The sequence below is a fragment of the Trichomycterus rosablanca genome, chromosome 15, assembly GCF_030014385.1.
Source record: "Trichomycterus rosablanca isolate fTriRos1 chromosome 15, fTriRos1.hap1, whole genome shotgun sequence".
NCBI lineage: Eukaryota > Metazoa > Chordata > Actinopteri > Siluriformes > Trichomycteridae > Trichomycterus > Trichomycterus rosablanca.
In genome coordinates this window covers 9636414-9657253 of record NC_086002.1, presented here as the reverse complement: position 1 = coordinate 9657253, position 20840 = coordinate 9636414, and the positions used below count along the sequence as shown (strand labels likewise).

Sequence of the window (20840 nt, the reverse complement as noted above, 5' to 3'; positions counted from 1 at the left end):
TCCTCCGGGAGCTTAGGTTTCCTCCCACAGTCCAAAAACATGCAAGAGAGGTGAATTAGAGATACAAAATCGTCCATGACTGTGTTTGACATTAAAACTTGTGAACTGATGAATCTTGTGTAACCAGTAACCACCGTTTCTGACATGAATGTAGCCAAAGAGTAAAAAATTACGTTAAAATCCTAATAAACAAACAAATTTCATGCCATCAAATTCTTTGATTTTCTCTTTTTATTAAATTCTGTTATTTTTTATTAGGTCCTGTTTTTTTTTCTATTCTGTTACATTCTCTTCTTGTTTGTTTCTGTAATTCTATTGCATCCACTTCCATTCCATTTCGTTTATCTAATTCTGTTCTGTTCTATTCTATTCTGTACCCTAAATTGCACTGTTGTACAGTTTTTCTTTCCAAACTTATTACTAGATAACTGCTGCATTTTTGTCACCAAACATAAAAGTTTGAAACATTACACAGATAACTTTAAAAGACACTTTAAAAAACAGAAATACAAGCCAGTGAAAATGTCAGTTTGATTTTTATTGAGTTTTTTAAAATCAGTTGGCAAAAAAACAACTTTTGTCATGAAGACAACCAATTTAGAAATACCATCTGATAATCTATAAAATAAGTATAAAATAAAAAAATATTCAAAACAACAAAAACAGACACACCGCAAAGATGCAGAGTAATATATTGGTGCCCCTACATTTCATTAAAAAAGAGCAACAAAATAAATCAATCAAATAATATTTACAACAAATGAGAAGTATTTACATTAAGGTAGTTAACAAAAATGTCTTATTTCTCAAATTTCACTTCATGAAGCATACACAATAAATAAGTTAATTTTACAGGAAGAACTAGATAGCCCCATTTAAAAAAAAAAAAAAAAGCTAGTAAAAAGGCAGCCAAATATATGTCACGTGTAACCAAATTGTTGCTATACTGAACCAGTGAATGCATTACCTGCTAGCAGTAAACATTGTACATTTTTGTTCTATTTTCCTAACTAAAAACCTGCTATCGGAAAGAAAATCCCAGAAGGCACTTGAAGATGAAATGTGTTTCTACTTTAAAAGAACAGTTTGTTACGGTCTTCTACATTCAAGCTAACGCACCAGTGATGTGAAGAACTAAACGGCCTGCATGCTTGTGTGTATGAAGATCTGTACAAATCATTCAGCTGTCTGCATCGCATTAATATCCCCTCATTCCATTTTTACGCGGCCCTTCAATAATTCAGGCTGTAATTGCAGCTCAGTAGCAGTACATTATTATCCCTTTTCAAAAGCTATAAATACGTCAGCTTACAGTCGGACAGAGTGAGGCTCGGAAGAACGCAGTGATTGGATTCGTACTTGAGAAATCGATGTCCAGTTTAAACAGTTCTCCGTCCAGTGACATTCGAACGCGTTGCCAGTCTGATTCAAGTGCAAAATAAAAGCCGCCTGTAGTTTATAGTGCTTAAGAATTCAAAGGGTCAAAGAAATCCTTTGTTAGTTCCAGTTTCAAACATTTTAAAAACAGTCATAGCTTTGTGCACCTTTATGTAACATGGAATTCTGGGTAAGCAGAACAAGGATTAATTGTGGTTAAGTAACAGTGAAATAAAAAGGGAAGCAGACTGTGAATGTTTAAGGCAACTTGTGCAACTAGTTTAGCTATATTAAAGTATCCCAAAACTTTAAACTATATTTTATTGATTGTATGTGTGTTGTGTGCTTTAGGTGTACAGTTTCAAGAAAGGTTTGTCATGATAGTGCAAAGTTAGTACCAGTAATAAGTACAGAATATTTTTGTTGTTAAAGCTACATGATGTTTAAGCTTGATAAGTGACGTCCTTAATCATTTTAACAGCTTTGAACTAATTATACTTGATATTTCCACCATTTCAGGACATCACAGAAGCTTTTGATCTATTTTATTAGCAGTTAGATAGCTAACATGCTAACTTGCTAACCTTTAACATTCTAATATTATGATTATTATGTATATTTGTTAAAAAAGGTTTGCTACAATTACATAAGTTTTGTTAATTAATATGCTTTGTGAATTCAAGACTCGTACCTATATTTAAAAATCGTACTTATTTTTACCTCGGATTAAAGCAAGCTAATTTTTGATAAGTTACTTGAGCTGCCTGGTAGCTGCTAGCAAGCTAGCTGTGTGTGATTATACCTACATAGAATAACTTTATTATATTAAGGAATATTTTACAAATTATAAGATATAAAACATGATGATCTGACTCATTTTAACAGGGATTAATGCTAGAAACAGTCCCTTAGTGGCCAATGCAGGCTTGTTTACAGGAAGTTAACTGACTGATTTAATAAAAGGGCTGGTGATAAAAAAGGCTGTGTTCCAAACTAACTATTAATCACTACATAGTAGTTTTCACAACACAATGCTTTAGATATCAACAGCATAACTTGTGTAATCATTAACTATGTTAAACATAGCAGTAACATAAAGTGTATTAGCAGTTAGCTAACCTGCTGTTGCAGATGGAGAGGACGTTTAAAATAAATATATGTATATTTATAGATTATTATATTTATAGAGTACATAAGAGTATTTTTTATAAAACAAATGTAGAAAAACAAATGTAGGGAAGATTTATCTCAGTTTGTCGCACATTGAAAACAAACATATTAAGTTTCCTATAGAGAATATGTTAAGGCTTTAAATTGAGTAGTTAAGGGATACTTTAATTTAAAAAAAACATGTAGAAGTATTAAAAAAGTGTTCCTATTTTCCTAAGGTGCAAGGGGGAAATGTTTTATTAATATACGCCTATTGGTCACAGTTGTTGAATGACTAACTGAATGCATTTGTCACTGCAGCTGTTCATTTTTAAAAGTCACGGCTGGGGACCGCCTCGTCAAATTGTACAAATGCTAGCATAAAAAAACAACACACACATAAAACAGTGATATATAAATGTTGTTAAATCCCTTGCACTTTTAAATGTTTTGATGAAATAGTTAGAATGATTGGACGTATAGGATTAATAAAATGCAGAAAATCATGGCCATGATGAAGCAATAAGGTTTAAGAGCTTGTTCAAACGTGAGAGGAAAATTTCAGCCCCACACAGAGGCTCGTCCTATAACGAATACGCTTTGTTCTAGTGTCTCTTCAAATTAGCGGTGTGTGTCTGTACAAAACGAACATGTCAGTAATTGTGATTGTCAGCATAAGTTTTGTGTGTGAGTAAAGTTTCTATCTAAATGTGTGTTCTGTGTTTAGTTCTGGTGCCTCTTCATGTGCAGAGCGAGATGGTCGGAGCGGGAGAAGCTGCGGCTGCACACGGAGCATTGAAACGGCTTAGCGCCGGTGTGTTTGCGGAAGTGGCGCGTCAGCTCGTCAGAACGGGCAAACCTCCAGTCACACCCTTCCCATGTGCACCTGTATGGCTTCTCGCCTATAACAACAAAAACACCAACAATACTGTTAATCATGTCTTCTAGGGAAAGTTTAGCCATGAATGGCTTGACATTAAGCACTTGTTTTTTTTATTAGTAATTTTTAGCTCTGGCAGACATTATGTACATGTCCTAAAATGTTAACCCAGGTTATTTCAGTTGCCCCTGTTGTTGTTCCAACACAGTAACCACAGTAACAGACACCTGTGCTCGACAATACGTGACACCTACAGGTAAGTTCAACTGGAAAAGAAATCCACACAGATAAAGCTATTCAAAACACAGCTATGTGGCGCTAAGGCCGACTTGTCAAGATCAAATGCGTGGGCTGTTGTAGAAAAACAGAGCGCCAGCCGACTTTTGTTTGTCTTTCCCAAGCGTCGGTTTCAAATGTTTTAAAGCCAGTTCTGTGAAGTCAAACAAAGCTTTGGCTTTCTGAAATCGAACCTGTTTGATAATCCCCACAGCGAGCCGGTCTAATGCCGTGCAGGTAAAGCGGAGAGTGCCACATATAATCATGACATGTTTATCCTGTGATGAAAACAGCTTCGCATATTTTCATCGACAGCAGTGAGAGAAAAAATGTTACAAAGAAAACTTTAAACAAGCTTGCTTTGATGAGGCTTTTGACTTTTTTTTTTTTTTTTTTGTAGACAGCTTAGTTTAATGTAAAGTAAAACGGGTTATTTTGATACTAAAAACTCAAGTAAATAAGATTCCTTTTTAATTATTATCTGTTCAATAGTTCAAAATAATTGTGCTATTTCTGTGATATAAAATAGATATATGATATTATATTAGTATTATTATACATTATTATAAGATGTATGATAATAGAAATGCGATATTATAATTAAATATTAGACATCATTAGCTTTAATTTTAATGTGCTTTTAACTTTAATGTGATGAACAGATTTACCTTATGATGTAAAGAATCCATTTCATTGTGATGTCAAGCGTTACCATATTTTGTTTTCAAGATCAGTAACATTACTGTGATCTCAAGATTAACCTGTTTCATCACAATGTCTAGACAAGTAATAAGACAATAATGTCAGAAGTTACCCAACCTTATTATGAGGTCATAAGTTATCCAATATTGTAAGACTTACCAAATCTCAGCATTAACATAATCTCATAATTCACATACTTTTATTATGAAGTCGAGTTACCCTGTTTTATTGTGATTTTAAGGAAGAACTACTTTCAAATGTATCTAATTGTATTATAATCTTTATAGCAATAGCTCACTTACACCTAGTGAGTAAATACTATAATACACTATTACACAGTGACCCTGACTGAGTTAATAACTTCCAGTGAGCTAAATTTGCCTGTAGTTGCTGTTTTATTTAACCCGCTAACCCACCACCCATGAGATTTGGGTTGAAATCTCAGCTGTGCTATCAGCCGGCTGGGCATCTATGTACACATGATTGGCCAAAGTCATGTGATGGAACGTTTCCCGATCGAACCAGACCAGAGTGATCCAGACCAGGATAAAGCATGATGAAAATAAAATTTGGCCAATATTGGGAGCTATTAGAACAGATTGTTTAAAGACAAGAAACTGAAACCTAATTAGCCCTAAACATTACGCAAACTGTAGGCTAGGCGCAGGTGAGGGGAGCCCCGAAAGGGAAATCCTGTAATGACTTGTTTTGGCGAGCCCGTCCCGGCACACAGCAGGCCTGGGGGGGCTTTTCCCCTCTATCCGGAGACGATGCATCTGGGGTGATTATCAGGCCATTGTGAAGCCTCATTGAGACAGGAGTGAAGCTCCAGATAGAAGAAAAAAGACAAAACCCGTCGTCCTAGTTGTACCAGTTCAAACAGCCTGGTTAATAGTCGCTGATGAGCTGGATAATGTGAACTCCCAACAGTTAGGAATTACAGGGAGGTAACAGGGATCATTTCATTCCTTTTACAGCTCAGTGTGTGCGTGCCATTGCTTTGACAACATTTATGGCTAAACAAGACTTATAAAAGAGAGGAAGGCAACATAAACATGAGGCGTGTATGGATTTGGATCTGTTCCTCCATTCCTCCATTCAGGACTTTTAAAAGCTCATAATAATGGAAAGTTACTCGATTAGAAAAGTGGCATCTAGGTTTTAACTAGCATTCGCACGCACCCGCAAGTGCACATAATCATTTATACTCCATTAACTTGTCACATTAAGCTTTGAGAACTATTTGGGGTGGTCAGTAGTTCCATAACATGACTGATTTTATTTATTTTTTATTAACTGATTTATCTTTACCAGCTATCATAAAGTAAACATGCCAAACTCCACACAGACATTTAAAAATCTTTTTTTTTAATCTTTTTATTATTATTATTATTATTATGTTTTAATCTCCTTAACCAGATTTAAATCTTAATTATTTTGGTTCTGGATCATCTTTATTTACTGCTTCATCCTGGTTAGGGTCACAGTGAGTCCAAGTCCCCTTCTTGGTACACTGAGCACAAGTACAAGTCTTACCCTGCAGCAGTCCATTACATGTCATTCCACACATCCAACAAGGCAATTTAGAGTATCCCATAATAAACCTACTGGCATGTTTTCTCCTGAGTTTTAACATGCTGAGCACCTACCAAACTCCAGACAGACTAAAGAAAACTGGTCACTTAAGCTGTTTGAATATTAACACTACATTACATTTTTTTTATTTATACTGGTCATAGTCTTGATGAGTCTATGGGGGGGGGGGGGGGGGGGGGGGCACAGAGGCACAGCTCTAATGATGCCACACAATCCTCTCAGTGGGCATCTCTCTGTCTCAACAGAGGTCACATCCAGGCAAACAACCTGGCAAAAACAGGGTGTTTTCAAATGAAGATTTGATGCCATGCTACGGATTGGCACCATGTTACCATGTTTAGAATGTTCCCACCTTGTGCCTGCTGTTTCCAGGAGAGAATCCACATCATGCAATAGAAGGCAGGACAATTGTTAGAATTTGTTTATGAAAGGGCAGGGCAGTAGGGTGGCACAGCGGATAGTGTTAGTGCCACTTTCAGTGAGCATGGCAGTGGGCATGTTTATCCTGTGTTCACTTGGACCACTAGGATCACGCTCGAGTGTTCCACCACTGCTAAGATCTGGGTTTGAATCTCAGAAATGCTATCAGCTTGCCAGGTTTTTGGCTGTGTGTGTGAGACTGAAGCTCTGCAATGAACTGGCAAGATGTCCAGGGTTTTCCTGGCTTGCGCCCAGTGTATCCCGTTGAATCCGTGCTCGCCGCAACCCTGACCAGGATAAAGCGGTTGTTGAAAATGAAATGAAACTGATACCCAAGTACTCAGGTTTCCTCGAAACTGCCATGAAGTGTGTGGGTGTAAATGAGTGAAGATGCCCTGAAACAAACTGGCGCCCTGGTAGGGGTGTGTTCCTGCCTCATACCTAGTGTTTCTGGAAACCACACCCCTGATCAGGATTGTGATTGGGATTCAAACGTCCTAATATTCTCGAGCCTGTCGGATTTATGGCTTGTTTGTCATCCAAAAGTCCATAATTAGAAAAACTGGACTGGATGGCGATCGCTGTGTTTGATTTTTCCCAAGATTCCCGTGCCTTCGATTTGACTCTGGATTTTATAGCAGCGATTGCAACACCTTAGAGACGAGGATCTTTCGTGACCTGCGCAGGTTTCCGAAGGCCAAATCACGCGGCGCATGAAAGTTGTTCAATCTCCTATCGACTTGGTGTGGGATTGCTTTCAGGCAGCGTGTGAGAATGAATGCGAGGGCATGCCAAGTGCTTTCTCCTGCCTAGCAACCCGACCCGAATCACCCAAAATAAAGACGCAGCCCTGCTGCCACAGGCCCAAATAAATCTGGCTTTAATTGGGGGAAGGGGGGGGGGGGGGGGGGGGCTGGTTCTTACCGGTGTGTGTTCTCAGATGAGCTTTTAGATGTGATGACTTGGTGTAGACCTTCTTGCAACCTGAAAAAGAGATTAAACAATGTTTAACAGCACGTTACAATGCACAGTGGGAAAGTATTTACCCCCCCAACCCTAAATGTTTTTTAATCATTGCATTGTTTCATTCCACATTTTTTACGTACTCAAATAAACTTTTGTTGCATAAAATAAATTTGTATAAAGCCGTATTTATTATTTTATGTCAGAAAACCTTTACTACAATTTTTTAATTAACAGAATTAATTTAAGACTGAACGTGTTAAAAAGCTTTTGTGGATTTTCAATTACTGCTGTTTTCAATTACTTTAAAAGGATAAATAACCCATCTCTTTGTGAGGTCTATCAGGATGGTAGAGACTGTCCACAGAACAAATCGAAACAACTGAGTCAACTGAGCACTCAAACAAGTCAGGGGTCAAAACACAGAGAAGCAGAGATTAAAAGAGCTTCTGAAAGACTGAAAATCTGAAACTACAGCCATGATACAAAGGTCAGGTTGTATCTCTAAACGTACTTAACACATGAGAAGAGGAATTGGTTAGAATGGCTACCAAGACACCAACTGTCACTCTTATAAAGAGTTTGGCAGAGGTTCTTCTGATTTGGTTTGGATTCAACTAGAGGGCTTTGCTTCAGAGTGAATGGAGGGGAACGTCTGGTAACACTAGCTAGATAACACTCATTATTAATTATACTGGTGGTAGTTTTGGGGACGTCATGTGGATCTTTTTAGGCAGTCTGGACTATAATCTGGTCAGAACGGACAGAAAAATGAATGATGAATGGTAAAAAGAGATAATAATGAGAGACCTGCCAGAAGACTTAAACTTGGAAAGTTTCAGCAAGACTTTGAGTCTCAAAATGCTGCCAAAGGACTAAAGTGGTTTAAAATGTAGAAACTGATACCCCAAAGTGGCCCAGTCTGAGTTATCTCACCAAATATGAATGAGGAGACCTTAAAACTGGTGCTTCTCAACTAACCTGAAGTTACATGAACATGACTACATCACACTGTTCAGCGTTAATTAAAGTCTTCAAATTAAGACTTTTCCAGACCAGATTATATTTAATTCCAATTTTAAAACTGTTTATTAAAAATAATATTAAGCTGTGAAAATAAAGCTGTGAAAATAAAATCAAGATCAATACTTTTTAAAGGAACTGTAAATGCAAGAGAAACAACATTGATAATAAAAAAGCATTTTTTTCAGAAGTAAGTGGGAACATTTTCTTTGGCTTCAGTAATGTTTCCATTCCATTTGTGCGCCTAAAACCAATCTCATCTCGTTAGCTGTAAATCCCCCTCCGCTCAGTAAAGCCGTGATGGGCTCTAAATTGCAGAGCGTGGCGTTTCAGATGAACTGCTTAGCGTAAATGCACTATTAATGGTGTCGTGATGCCGGCCTGTTTTACAATTTGGTCGGTCAATCCGAAGCAACAGGATTCAATAACAATCGGAGGGCTGACGTCAGCTCCTTCGCATTAATTCGGCCTGGTTAAAAGGCTCTGGCCGGGCCTGAATTATTCAACAGCCAATTGGTCTCGGCGAGGAAGCGATGGAGAGAGGAAGAGAGTGCTCGGGCCGGAGAGTGGAAGGAGCCCGGCTGATTTATTATGTAGATCTGAATATGAAAAAGCTACTAAACAAAACACTTAGGAGTGAGTGAAGGACTCACCATGGGACTGTGTTTTCTGCGCTCGTTTAATGCCTATGTTTTATGGTCATGCACTCAGACTGTTCAAGCAACTGGTAAACACGGACTGTGGCGGCGCTGGAACACAGCGTTTGTTATTACAGAAAAATATTATAGGATTTGAATGTTATTGGGTTAGTAAATGTAGCTGAGATGTATTGTATTGTGAGCAAATTCTTTAATTTCATGAACTTTACACAAACCATTTGAGATAATTTGTTACAATGGTAAACAACATAATTAAAAATGAACTTATGATAACTGTGCAAAACTAATTATACATTTATTATGAGAGGAAAACTACTAATAAACTACGGCAGATGTGGAAAGTAGCATTCATTATCACAGAAAATAATAACACTACCAATAATTTTAAGTCAGGATCAATTTTGATGAACTGCTAAACTATAAAAGCAATTTTAATACATTGGAATGGGATCAGTCAGAAACCTCAAACCAAAAAAGTGGTTAAACCAGTCAGTTCAGTTTAACTCAACATCGATACACACATAGAAGGGGGGCGTGATAGTCTCAGCTCTCTTCGGCCAGCATTATGGGAAAAATATGGGAGAAAAATGCAATTAAAAAAATTAAAAATAATCACACACCCCCTCAGGTGTGCATAGTTGCCATCTGCATATTTTTACCTGCCAGTGGCGGATACTATGAATGCAGTGAACATGAATGAAGTCTATTCAACCAACCTCTTTTTCAGGTACAGCTAATTGTGCCTGTTTGAGTGCCCATCAGGCCGATAGTACCACCTGGGACTCAAACTAGAGAGATTGAGATCTCAGCAAAGGTGGTACTGGACTGCTAGACTACCCAAGCTCTCTAAAATATTTATTTATTATTATTGGTACTATACCGAGATTGGGATGAATTGTGTTAAAGTGATAGTATTTAACACAAACCCTTGCAGGGAAATTTTAACAGTTGGCATGAGGCAAATCCTGCCTTTGATCCTTATTTAATTTCTAAATTGGTATGACCAAATTCTCACAAATGTGCAAATTTCAGACCATGTGAACGCAGCATTGCTTTATGTTCCATACCTGGAAAGTCACAGTGATGTATCCGCCTCTTTTCCAGATCGGGATTCGTCCTGCGGTTGTACCGGACAGGCATGACCCCGTTGCTGGTTGCCGTGGGTACCTGTGTGGATGCAGGCGCTTGGTGATTGGGCATATGTACACCCATTTTGGATGCAATCGTGGCAGCGTAGGATGGTGGCGGCGTCAGATTGTGCAGCAGCTCTTTCTGCCTGTCGGGGCTGCCCGGTTCAGAGGTGGGCGGCGAGGGCGGGAGGTACGACGCTTTGACCTGCGCGTGGCCATGGGTATAGTGGGCGGCGGGTGCGAGCTGGTACGCAGGGGCAGACATGGGGCAGTAGGGCTTGGCGACAGTCTGTTGGGGTGGCAAGTGCATGTTGTGGAAAGAGGGCACTTCTGATGGCATGGCATGGGCGTGAGAGTCTGAAAGGGGAACGTCTAGCTCGGAGTTGAGAAGCTGGAACAGATGGCTGTCCTGGGGAAGCTCGAAAGAGGGCATCTCCTGCTTGATGAAGACCCCGTTGGAGGAATCAGGGGCATCCATGCCAGGGCACGGCGCAGAGCCGGAGTTGAAGATGCTTGTGAATTCGGGAAGAGCGGAGATGGAACAGTCTGGCGCTGAGGTGAAGGCTGCGCTCAGCTGTTTGCCTTTGCCCTGACTGGGGACAGACTGGCGTGGCTGGCGACACAGACCTGTGCGCAAATAGGCGATGTCGGGTAGGTACAGATTCATGTTGATGCTGTAAGGGGAACAATGATCATCGGTGAAAAAGTCAGCCGAACTTTCCTGACACTGCTTCCTGGATTCCTGCAGCTGAGGCGTCAGGTACTTGTCCATCTCCAGCTTTGCCTAAAAAGACACAACAAGAGTGGCTTAAGAACTCAGACGGTTACATGACAAAGAGCGAGGACTTTGACAGGTGGAATTCATGCACTCTACACATCAGCCAAGATTTCACTGGTTTAACAGACAGCAAATACGAGCAGCTAAGAGCTCAGCGAATGATCAAAGGTTCTGAATAGTAACCCAGATCACAGAACTGGTTTTAAAATATAATTTAGCAATTATACAACCGATCTGCACTCTGATAAACATCTACTGCTACATTTTTGAGCCATTTAAGAGACAGGAATGCATGCTATGCAGCAGGTGACGCAGAACCCCGGGCATATGTCTGTGCAACACAGCACATGGGTCAGAGAAAGTTTTAAAATAGATATTTCATTATGAGGACATCAGCAGGCTGGATTCTGGATTTTAAATTCGAGTTTGGTATGTACATCCAGACGTAGCTGGGCGATATTGTACTGATATCACAATCAGTTACACCGGTATTGATTAATATCTCAGGTTACAATTCAACACATCGCTTTTAGAATGAGATCTGATCACTTATAGCATTTTTCATCTTTTATTAATGCTCGATCCTGATCTGGATTGTGGTGGATCCGGAGCATGTTCTACAAACATTGAGGACGAGAGGAATATATCATGGGAACATTTCAGTGTTTTAATTGTTTTAGATTTTTGGTAATTTATTAGAAAACCGTAGCAAAAAAATATTAAAATAAGCAAATTATTTTACCCCATTTTTCCCATTATAAATTCATTTGGCCATTTTATTATATTTGTCATATTTACATAATATGCATTAAATGTCAAAACACTTGACCTTTTCATACTCAGCAATACAATATTTAAATCATAATAAGCAGTTAATATTTTTCTTACCCTGATTTAGTCAAACTTTACTTAATTTTTTATTGTTAATTAAACAACAGCAAAATGAAATATCATGATCCATACGCTTTGTATTATTTGTTTGGCTTCTGTTGCTTGTTCTCCATAAAATATGATGCAAATAATTAGAAACATAAATTAACTTTTATCTTTTTAAACAGTTTTTTCTGGCTTCGTTAAAATACTTACAAAAATTACTTCTATAGTATATTTAAATCTGTTCCATTTTTTTATTTCTCATCTTTTCTGTTTTATTCTGTCTAGAAACAGATTTAAACTTCATACTTCAGGCACTTGATGAACCCAGACAAAACAAATAACCCCAGTTTTAAGCTTTTAAATGTAGCACTATGTAAACAAGGGCAACAAAGTAATAAAACATAAGACAAATTCATTCATTTATTTTAAGTAGCTGCTTTATCTTGATCTTGATCAGGGACTTACTGGGTCTGGGACCTACTTTAGAAGCAAAAAGTACAGGGCAGAAATACAACATGGACAGAGCAACAGTCAATGACAGGACGACACCCATTTATTTTACTTAGACTTACTTAGATCTACGGGCAATTTAAAGTAGCCAGTCCACCTACTGGCAAGAATTGGTGAGTAAGGCAACACAGACACAAATTTAAATTCAACTGCTCAGGCATCAGACATCAAAGGGCTGCTGAAATTATACATATTGTGCATAAATAAATGCTTCTAAGAATCAAGATACATTTTGTCCAACCAACCAAGCGACAAAAACACACCTGAAAAAAAAAGGTGCTGAAATTTAATTCAAACTTTTGCATCACATTCACGTAATAAATATTTATTTATAATTATGCTTTTATTTACTTTCAATAAGCACTTTTTTTTTTTTCATTTTAAATTGAATTGTGATGGGAACGGTGCCACTCTGGCACACAACTAGGCACACAGCAGGAATTCACCCAGGGCAAAGGTAAAAACCCACAGCAATTAATGAAATATGTTTATGCCTTTAAATGTCTTTATATAATATGACGAAATGTAATAGAACACAGTTTCAGTGGCAGGAGCCAAAAGTTTTGCTGCAGGATTGAAATGTAGCTTTAAAGTACAAAGTGATCCATAAGATTCAATTAGATACTTAAATTAAAGCTAGTGAAGGACATCCAGACGCTTAGTTTGAATTAATAATAAATACGGCTTTCTGAGAACAGGTCAAGTAGTGACAGTACTTTCAGCACTGACTGACCTCTGAGTGACTGACTGAAAATGATCGTCATACAACGACAATTAATGATGAAATAGTCTTTTCTGTTCAAATTATACACATTTATAATTAAAAGCACAGCATGCCGTGTAATAATGCACATACACTGAACATGTACATATCTAAATATTTATCACATCCAGTTACAAATCTTTAATAAGTGAATCTTCGACTGAGAATACTGATGTGTAAGATTTGTTTAAACAAACTTGTTTACTAGGAATTTTGGAAGGGAAAAGAAAGTGTACAGGAGTAAACTGCTAAAACGGTTTACAAGGAAGGAAATTAATATTATTAATATAGACGCGTATACATTTGAATTATGGAAATGGAATCCAGACGGCCTAATATATGTCAATTTAACCACTTTTAGTGCGTATGGGCCCAAACTGTCACTGACGCCCTGTCAGAAGTTCCGGACATTATGGATTAGGAACTTGTTTGTTCCGCAAACTGCTAATAATGTGAATGTGGCATTAAAAGATAGAGAAATTGCACTACAGGAGGAAGAGTTAAAGATGTGCTTAGATGTTAGATGTACATTTAAGGTGCACTTTTAAGGTGATAGTAAAATAATAATAAAAACAACATAACTTGAAAGACATGTAGTGAGTCCATGCATATGAACAGCAGTTTAGAACCAGGGTATGAACTCAGAAAGGGATGAAATTGGTGTCTGTGGTCAGCAGCTAAACATTTATCAGGCAGCTTTCAGTAGGTATCTGCTACATTCCCTGCTGCTCTGTAAAACACAGCTCAGACATACCAGAGCCCAAAACAGAGATCTGCTGACACACGGAAAGCTTCAAGCAACTCAGCTTTTCCACATAAACATCTCCTAATTATCATTAAACCGCAATCAGTGGGCACCTGCCCATCAAAGCCTGCTTTCCTTCATGAGTAAGGAGCAGCGGTGAGGGTGCCAGGAGCAATGTCTGCTCCTCCTAATGCTCCTGAACTACTCAGCTATTTCTGGATTCAGATCTTCCAGCTGTTGGATCTCTTACACAGCTTTAGTGATCGGGGTTGAATTACTGGGAAGTTTGGGATAACGACTGGGAATAGTGAATAGTAGGAAAGCACAAGCCATACAAGTTCTAGACATAACCAAACGTTGGGGGGAAAGCTTGATCCTGGTCGCATACTGGTACGAGTACTGACAATGGGCACACAAGAAAGACACGCGTGATTTGGGAGGGCACACCTCTTCTAATAGGTCTCAAATGATCACAGAAAAGCGCTTTTGTTAGAATGAAGTGAATGATTACCTGTGCGTATTCGTGTGCCAGTGCGCGATCCGAATCCCCGAACAGAACCGATTCCTCGTGAAAGCCCTTCATGAGCGGTAGAAAGTCATCATGCCCAGTTGCGCCCGTCGGTAACAGCGTGGCTGCCATAACGGCTGGTGTGATGGACGGCGGTGGAAGGCAGCGTCTGTAAATCGGTCCCTTCTAACAGATGTGGACAGACGGAGTGATGCAGGAGTGTGAAGCATGGACCGAGTGCGTGGTCAGTGTGTGTGTGTGTGTGTGTGTGTGTGTGTGTGTTCAGTTCAGAAGCTACAGCGGATATCCAGGTTCTGTCTCCTCCAGGCTCTCAGGCCCGCACTCATATGAAAGGCTGCTGAATGGGCGGGGCGTGGCAGCCCCAGATCAGCAAGTGAAGGGGATGGAAACACCTCTCTCCACTTTCCCTGCCTCGATCCCAGCTAAATCACCCAGTGCACAACAGTAGTGTGTATTTATTTATTTAGTAGGATTTTAACGTCATGTTTTACTCACTTGGTTACATTCATGACAGAAACAGTAGTTACTTGTTACACAAGTTCATCAGTTCAAGTCTTCAATGTCAAACACAGTCATGGACAATCAGTGGTAACTAGCTCATGGGCCCCAGTGCAAAAAAAAAATGTTGGGTCCCCTCAACAAATGTTATATATATATACAGTGTATCACAAAAGTGAGTACACCCCTCACATTTCTGCAAATATTTTATTATATCTTTTCATGGGACAACACTATAGAAATAAAACTTGGATATAACTTAGAGTAGTCAGCGTACAACTTGTATAGCAGTGTAGATTTACTGTCTTCTGAAAATAACTCAACACACAGCCATTAATGTCTAAATGGCTGGCAACATAAGTGAGTACACCCCACAGTGAACATGTCCAAATTGTGCCCAAAGTGTCAATATTTTGTGTGACCACCATTATTATCCAGCACTGCCTTAACCCTCCTGGGCATGGAATTCACCAGAGCTGCACAGGTTGCTACTGGAATCCTCTTCCACTCCTCCATGATGACATCACGGAGCTGGTGGATGTTAGACACCTTGAACTCCTCCACCTTCCACTTGAGGATGCGCCACAGGTGCTCAATTGGGTTTAGTCCATCACCTTTACCTTCAGCTTCCTCAGCAAGGCAGTTGTCATCTTGGAGGTTGTGTTTGGGGTCGTTATCCTGTTGGAAAACTGCCATGCAGGCCAGTTTTCGAAGGGAGGGGATCGTGCTCTGTTTCAGAATGTCACAGTACATGTTGGAATTCATGTTTCCCTCAATGAACTGCAGCTCCCCAGTGCCAGCAACACTCATGCAGCCCAAGACCATGATGCTACCACCACCATGCTTGACTGTAGGCAAGATACAGTTGTCTTGGTACTTCTCACCAGGGCGCCGCCACACATGCTGGACACCATCTGAGCCAAGCAAGTTTATCTTGGTCTCGTCAGACCACAGGGCATTCCAGTAATCCATGTTCTTGGACTGTTTGTCTTCAGCAAACTGTTTGCGGGCTTTCTTGTGCGTCAGCTTCCTTCTGGGATGACGACCATGCAGACCGTGTTGATGTAGTGTGCGGCGTATGGTCTGAGCACTGACAGGCTGACCTCACACGTCTTCAACCTCTGCAGCAATGCTGGCAGCACTCATGTGTCTATTTTTTAAAGCCAACCTCTGGATATGACGCCGAACACGTGGACTCGACTTCTTTGGTCGACCCTGGCGAAGCCTGTTCCGAGTGGAACCTGTCCTGGAAAACCGCTGTATGACCTTGGCCACCATGCTGTAGCTCAGTTTCAGGGTGTTAGCAATCTTCTTATAGCCCAGGCTATCTTTGTGGAGAGCAACAATTCTATTTCTCACATCCTCAGAGAGTTCTTTGCCATGAGGTGCCATGTTGAATATCCAGTGGCCAGTATGAGAGAATTGTACCCAAAACACCAAATTTAACAGCCCTGCTCCCCATTTACACCTGGGACCTTGACACATGACACCAGGGAGGGACAACGACACATTTGGGCACAATTTGGACATGTTCACTGTGGGGTGTACTCACTTATGTTGCCAGCTATTTAGACATTAATGGCTGTGTGTTGAGTTATTTTCAGAAGACAGTAAATCTACACTGCTATACAAGCTGTACACTGACTACTCTAAGTTATATCCAAGTTTCATGTCTATAGTGTTGTCCCATGAAAAGATATAATGAAATATTTGCAGAAATGTGAGGGGTGTACTCACTTTTGTGATACACTGTATATATAGGAGTTGGACAATGAAACTGAAACACCTGGTTTTAGACCACAATAATTTATTAGTATGGTGTAGGGCCTCCTTTTGCGGCCAATACAGCGTCAATTCGTCTTGGAAATGACATATACAAGTCCTGCACAGTGGTCAGAGGGATTTTAAGCCATTCTTCTTGCAGGATAGTGGCCAGGTCACTACGTGATGCTGGTGGAGGAAAACGTTTCCTGACTCGCTTCTCCAAAACACCCCAAAGTGGCTCAATAATATTTAGATCTGGTGACTGTGCAGGCCATGGGAGATGTTCAACTTCACTTTCATGTTCATCAAATCAATCTTTTACCAGTCTTGCTGTGTGTATTGGTGCATTGTCATCCCCATCTAGCACAAGTATTGGGCCAAGGGAATGCCATGATATGGCAGCCCAAACCATCACTGATCCACCCCCATGCTTCACTCTGGGCATGCAACAGTCTGGGTGGTACGCTTCTTTGGGGCTTCTCCACACCGTAACTCTCCCGGATGTGGGGAAAACAGTAAAGGTGGACTCATCAGAGAACAATACATGTTTCACATTGTCCACAGCCCAAGATTTGCGCTCCTTGCACCATTGAAACCAACGTTTGGCATTGGCACGAGTGACCAAAGGTTTGGCTATAGCAGCCCGGCCGTGTATATTGACCCTGTGGAGCTCCCGACGGACAGTTCTGGTGGAAACAGGAGAGTTGAGGTGCACATTTAATTCTGCCGTGATTTGGGCAGCCGTGGTTTTATGTTTTTTGGATACAATCCGGGTTAGCACCCGAACATCCCTTTCAGACAGCTTCCTCTTGCGTCCACAGTTAATCCTGTTGGATGTGGTTTGTCCTTCTTGGTGATATGCTGACATTACCCTGGATACCGTGGCTCTTGATACATCACAAAAACTTGCTGTCTTGGTCACAGATGCGCCAGCAAGACGTGCACCAACAATTTGTCCTCTTTTGAACTCTGGTATGTCACCCATAATGTTGTGTGCATTGCAATATTTTGAGCAAAACTGTGCTCTCACCCTGCTAATTGAACCTTCACACTCTGCTCTTACTGGTGCAATGTGCAATTAATGAAGATTGGCCACCAGACTGGTCCAATTTAGCCATGAAACCTCCCACACTAAAATGACAGGTGTTTCAGTTTCATTGTCCAACCCCTGTATATACGTACAGTGGTGTTCAAAAAAATAGCAGTCCAACACCATTAACCTGATAGATCACTGTTTTTAGTAGAAGTGATATTTCTACATAGCAAAAAATTTACTTGAAAGTGTAGTAGAGTAATGAAAACAAAACAAACCCAACAATTAGAACATGCATGCCGTTTATTCTGAGTAATCGAAGCATTGATTGAAAGGGGCTTGTTCAAAATAATAGCAGTGAGGAGTTCAATTGGTGAAGTCATTAATTATGCAGAAGAACGGGTGTCAATTTTGGCCCTTATTTAAGGTAGGAGGGTGGCAAATGTTGCACAGGTTGGTCATAGCACATTTCCTTCTGAAATACTGGATAAAATGGGTTGTTCCAGACATTGTTCTGATGAACAGCGTACTTTGATTAAAAAGTTGATTGTAGAGGGAAAAAACATACAGAAAAGTGCAGCAAACTATAGGCTGCTCAGCTAAAATGATCTCAAATGCCTTGAAGTGACAACCAAAACCTGAAAGATGCAGAAGAAAGCGTGGAACTACTGTTCAAAAGGATCGAAGAATAGCCAGAATGGCAAATACTCAGCCAATGATCAACTCCAGAAAGATCAAGGAACATCTGAAGTTACCAGTGAGTACAGAAGATGATTAAGTGAAGCCAATTTACCAGCAAGAACTCCTTGCAAAGTCCCGTTGTTAAGAGACAGACGTGTCCTGAATGGGTTAACATTTGCCAAGGAACACATTGACTGGTCCAAAGAGAAATGGCTTAACATTTTGTGGACTGGTGAAAGCAAAATTGTTCTATTTGGGTCTAGTGGCCGTAGACAGTATGTCAGACGACCCCCGATCACTGAATTCAAGCCCAAGTTCACTGTGAAGACAGTAAAGCATGGTGGTACAAAATGATGATATGGGGATGTTTTTTATACCATGGTGTTACGTCTATTCATCACATACGAGGGATCATGGATCAGTTTAAATATATCAGAATACTTAAGGAGATTATGTTGCCCTATGTCGAAAAAGAAATGTCCTTAAAATGGGTGTTTCAACATGACAATGACCCAAAACATCTTGATTACAGACAAACAAGACTGAGGTAATAGAGTGGCCAGCCCAATCCCCTGACTTCAATCCCAAAGAGAACTTGTCTTCTGACATCTGAAACATGTTTTTTTGAGGCAAAACCCAAAATTGCAGAAGAACTGTGGAACGTAGTCTGATCATCCTGGACTGGAATACCTGTTCAGAGGTGCCAGAAGTTGGTCGACTCCATGCAACACAGATCTTAGAAACAATTGTTATATAAAATATTAGTTCAGTAATTTAAAGTAAAGTGAAACCTCAAACATTTTTAAAGAAAAATGCTGGCACTGCTATTTTTTTGAACAACCTAATATTCATTTTTCTTAATTTTCTGTAAAGGATGAACGCAAACTGGCTAAATTTTAATAATGTTTTGATTTAGAATTGAAAGTGTAGTATTTTCAATGCATTTGCATTTATGGAAATAAAAGTTATTATAATGATTTTGTGCTTTATTCGGTTTTTTGAAATCACTGCTATTTTTTTGAACACTACTATATATATATGTTTTATTCCATATATATCAGTCTTTGCTATCTATTTTCTGTTTGGCTTGCCATAATACATGCATAATGGGGGGGGGGGGGGGGGGGGGTGTATGGAAGTGAGGTGGGTGGTTGAGTTCATGTCGTGGAGGCCCCCCCCCAGCGGAATAGCCCACTGCGCCCAAACTGATGGCTTTTTAATTGTTTAATACTTTCACATTTTTTAATACATGGTGTACTGTGTTAAGTAACAATGGTTTTCTGAACTACTCTCACTGTTGCATGACAGTTTCCAATGCAATGCTGTCTGAGGGCTCAAAGGTCACACACATTCAACAGTGGTTTTCAGCCTGCCCTACATGTATTGAGATTATTCCAGATTCTGTACATATAATAGAATAGTACATATAATAGATTGTGAGTTAAATAAATTGCAATATTATGTAAACAAATGTTCTTTTTGAGCTAACAATTCTCTCCAAAGTCTGGCTCAAAATGGTTCAACTTGAATATTCTATAAACTTTTAGCAACCCCAGCCTGGTAGGGCACTCCACAGAAGCAATTAGCCACATCTGAAGCAGGAAAGGCCATGTTGGGAGTCACCTCATTGTTCTGGCAACATGCACGAACATGAGGCTTACAGAGAGCACAATGTGTTCTATATAATGCTGTTAAGCCAGAGTAGTCATAATGAATTAAAGTCTAAATTGGGAAGAAAAAGAGCAGAAAAGTACATGGAACAGTGCCAAGGTCACCACCTCTCTTGCCAAGCTAGGACCTCAGGACCTCTTTCACCTCATGCTATGGAGATAATCTGTTTGTATGGTTTGATGTAAGCCAAGAACTACTAATCATGGGACTGTCATTAATTGGAAGCTACTGAAACAAAAGTGAAGTAAAACGTTGGCTTGGTGGGTAGCACGGTCACCTCACTTCTCCCTGTGTCTCCTCCGATTTCCTCACATAATTCAAAAACATCCAGTCAGGTTAATTGGAACTACTAAAATTGCCCCAAGTGTGAACGTGTGTGTGTTCACCCTGTGACGGGCTGGTGACCTGTCCGAGGCGTCTCCTGCCTTTCACCCAGTGAATCATACCCACAACAACACTGAAGAGGACAAAGTGGTGGTAAAACAGACAATGAATGAAACAAAGGTGTTGCTGTCCACAGTCAAGTAGGCTTTGTGTAGCCATGGGCGTAAATGTTGTTATTTAGAGTTTGTAATTCAGAAAAGCCAGCAGCTTAGTGATTAAGGTAGCGGACTAGTAATCAGAAGGTTGCTGGTTCAAGTCCCACCATTGCCAAGTTGCCACTGTTGGGCCCTGGAGCGAGGCCCTTAACCCTTAATTGATTAAACTGTATTCAGCCACAATTGTAAGTTGCTTTGGATTAAAGCGTCCTCTATATGCCGTAAAATTTAAAACCTTAAGGTGGGATTTAAAATATCAAAGTCCATGGCAATGTAAA

At 39.8% G+C, this 20840-nt stretch overlaps 1 protein-coding gene across 1 annotated transcript; it reads right to left on the bottom strand.

Annotated features, from left to right (window-relative positions):
• Positions 1 to 3058: 3058 nt before the first annotated feature.
• On the bottom strand, positions 3059 to 14661 carry klf5a (Kruppel like factor 5a). Its single transcript, XM_063010443.1, has 4 exons — positions 14359 to 14661; positions 10113 to 10959; positions 7325 to 7384; positions 3059 to 3428 (listed from the first exon to the last, which is right to left on the bottom strand). Exons 1-4 carry the CDS (start codon positions 14485 to 14487, stop codon positions 3250 to 3252), a joined length of 1215 nt encoding a protein of 404 aa, XP_062866513.1. The 5' UTR covers positions 14488 to 14661; the 3' UTR covers positions 3059 to 3249.
• Positions 14662 to 20840: the final 6179 nt, after the last annotated feature.

What these genes read in the sequence shown, in the direction of transcription:
- klf5a (XM_063010443.1), bottom strand. Translation starts at nt 14,487, where the DNA reads ATGGCAGCCACGCTGTTACCGACGGGCGCAACTGGGCATGATGACTTT. An exon ending in ACATCACTGTGACTTTCCAG is followed by an intron (nt 7,385 to 10,112) that starts GTATGGAACATA and finishes TCTCTTTTTCAG; the next exon opens with GTTGCAAGAAGGTCTACACC. An exon ending in TCATCTGAGAACACACACCG is followed by an intron (nt 3,429 to 7,324) that starts GTAAGAACCAGC and finishes TTGTTGTTATAG; the next exon opens with GCGAGAAGCCATACAGGTGC.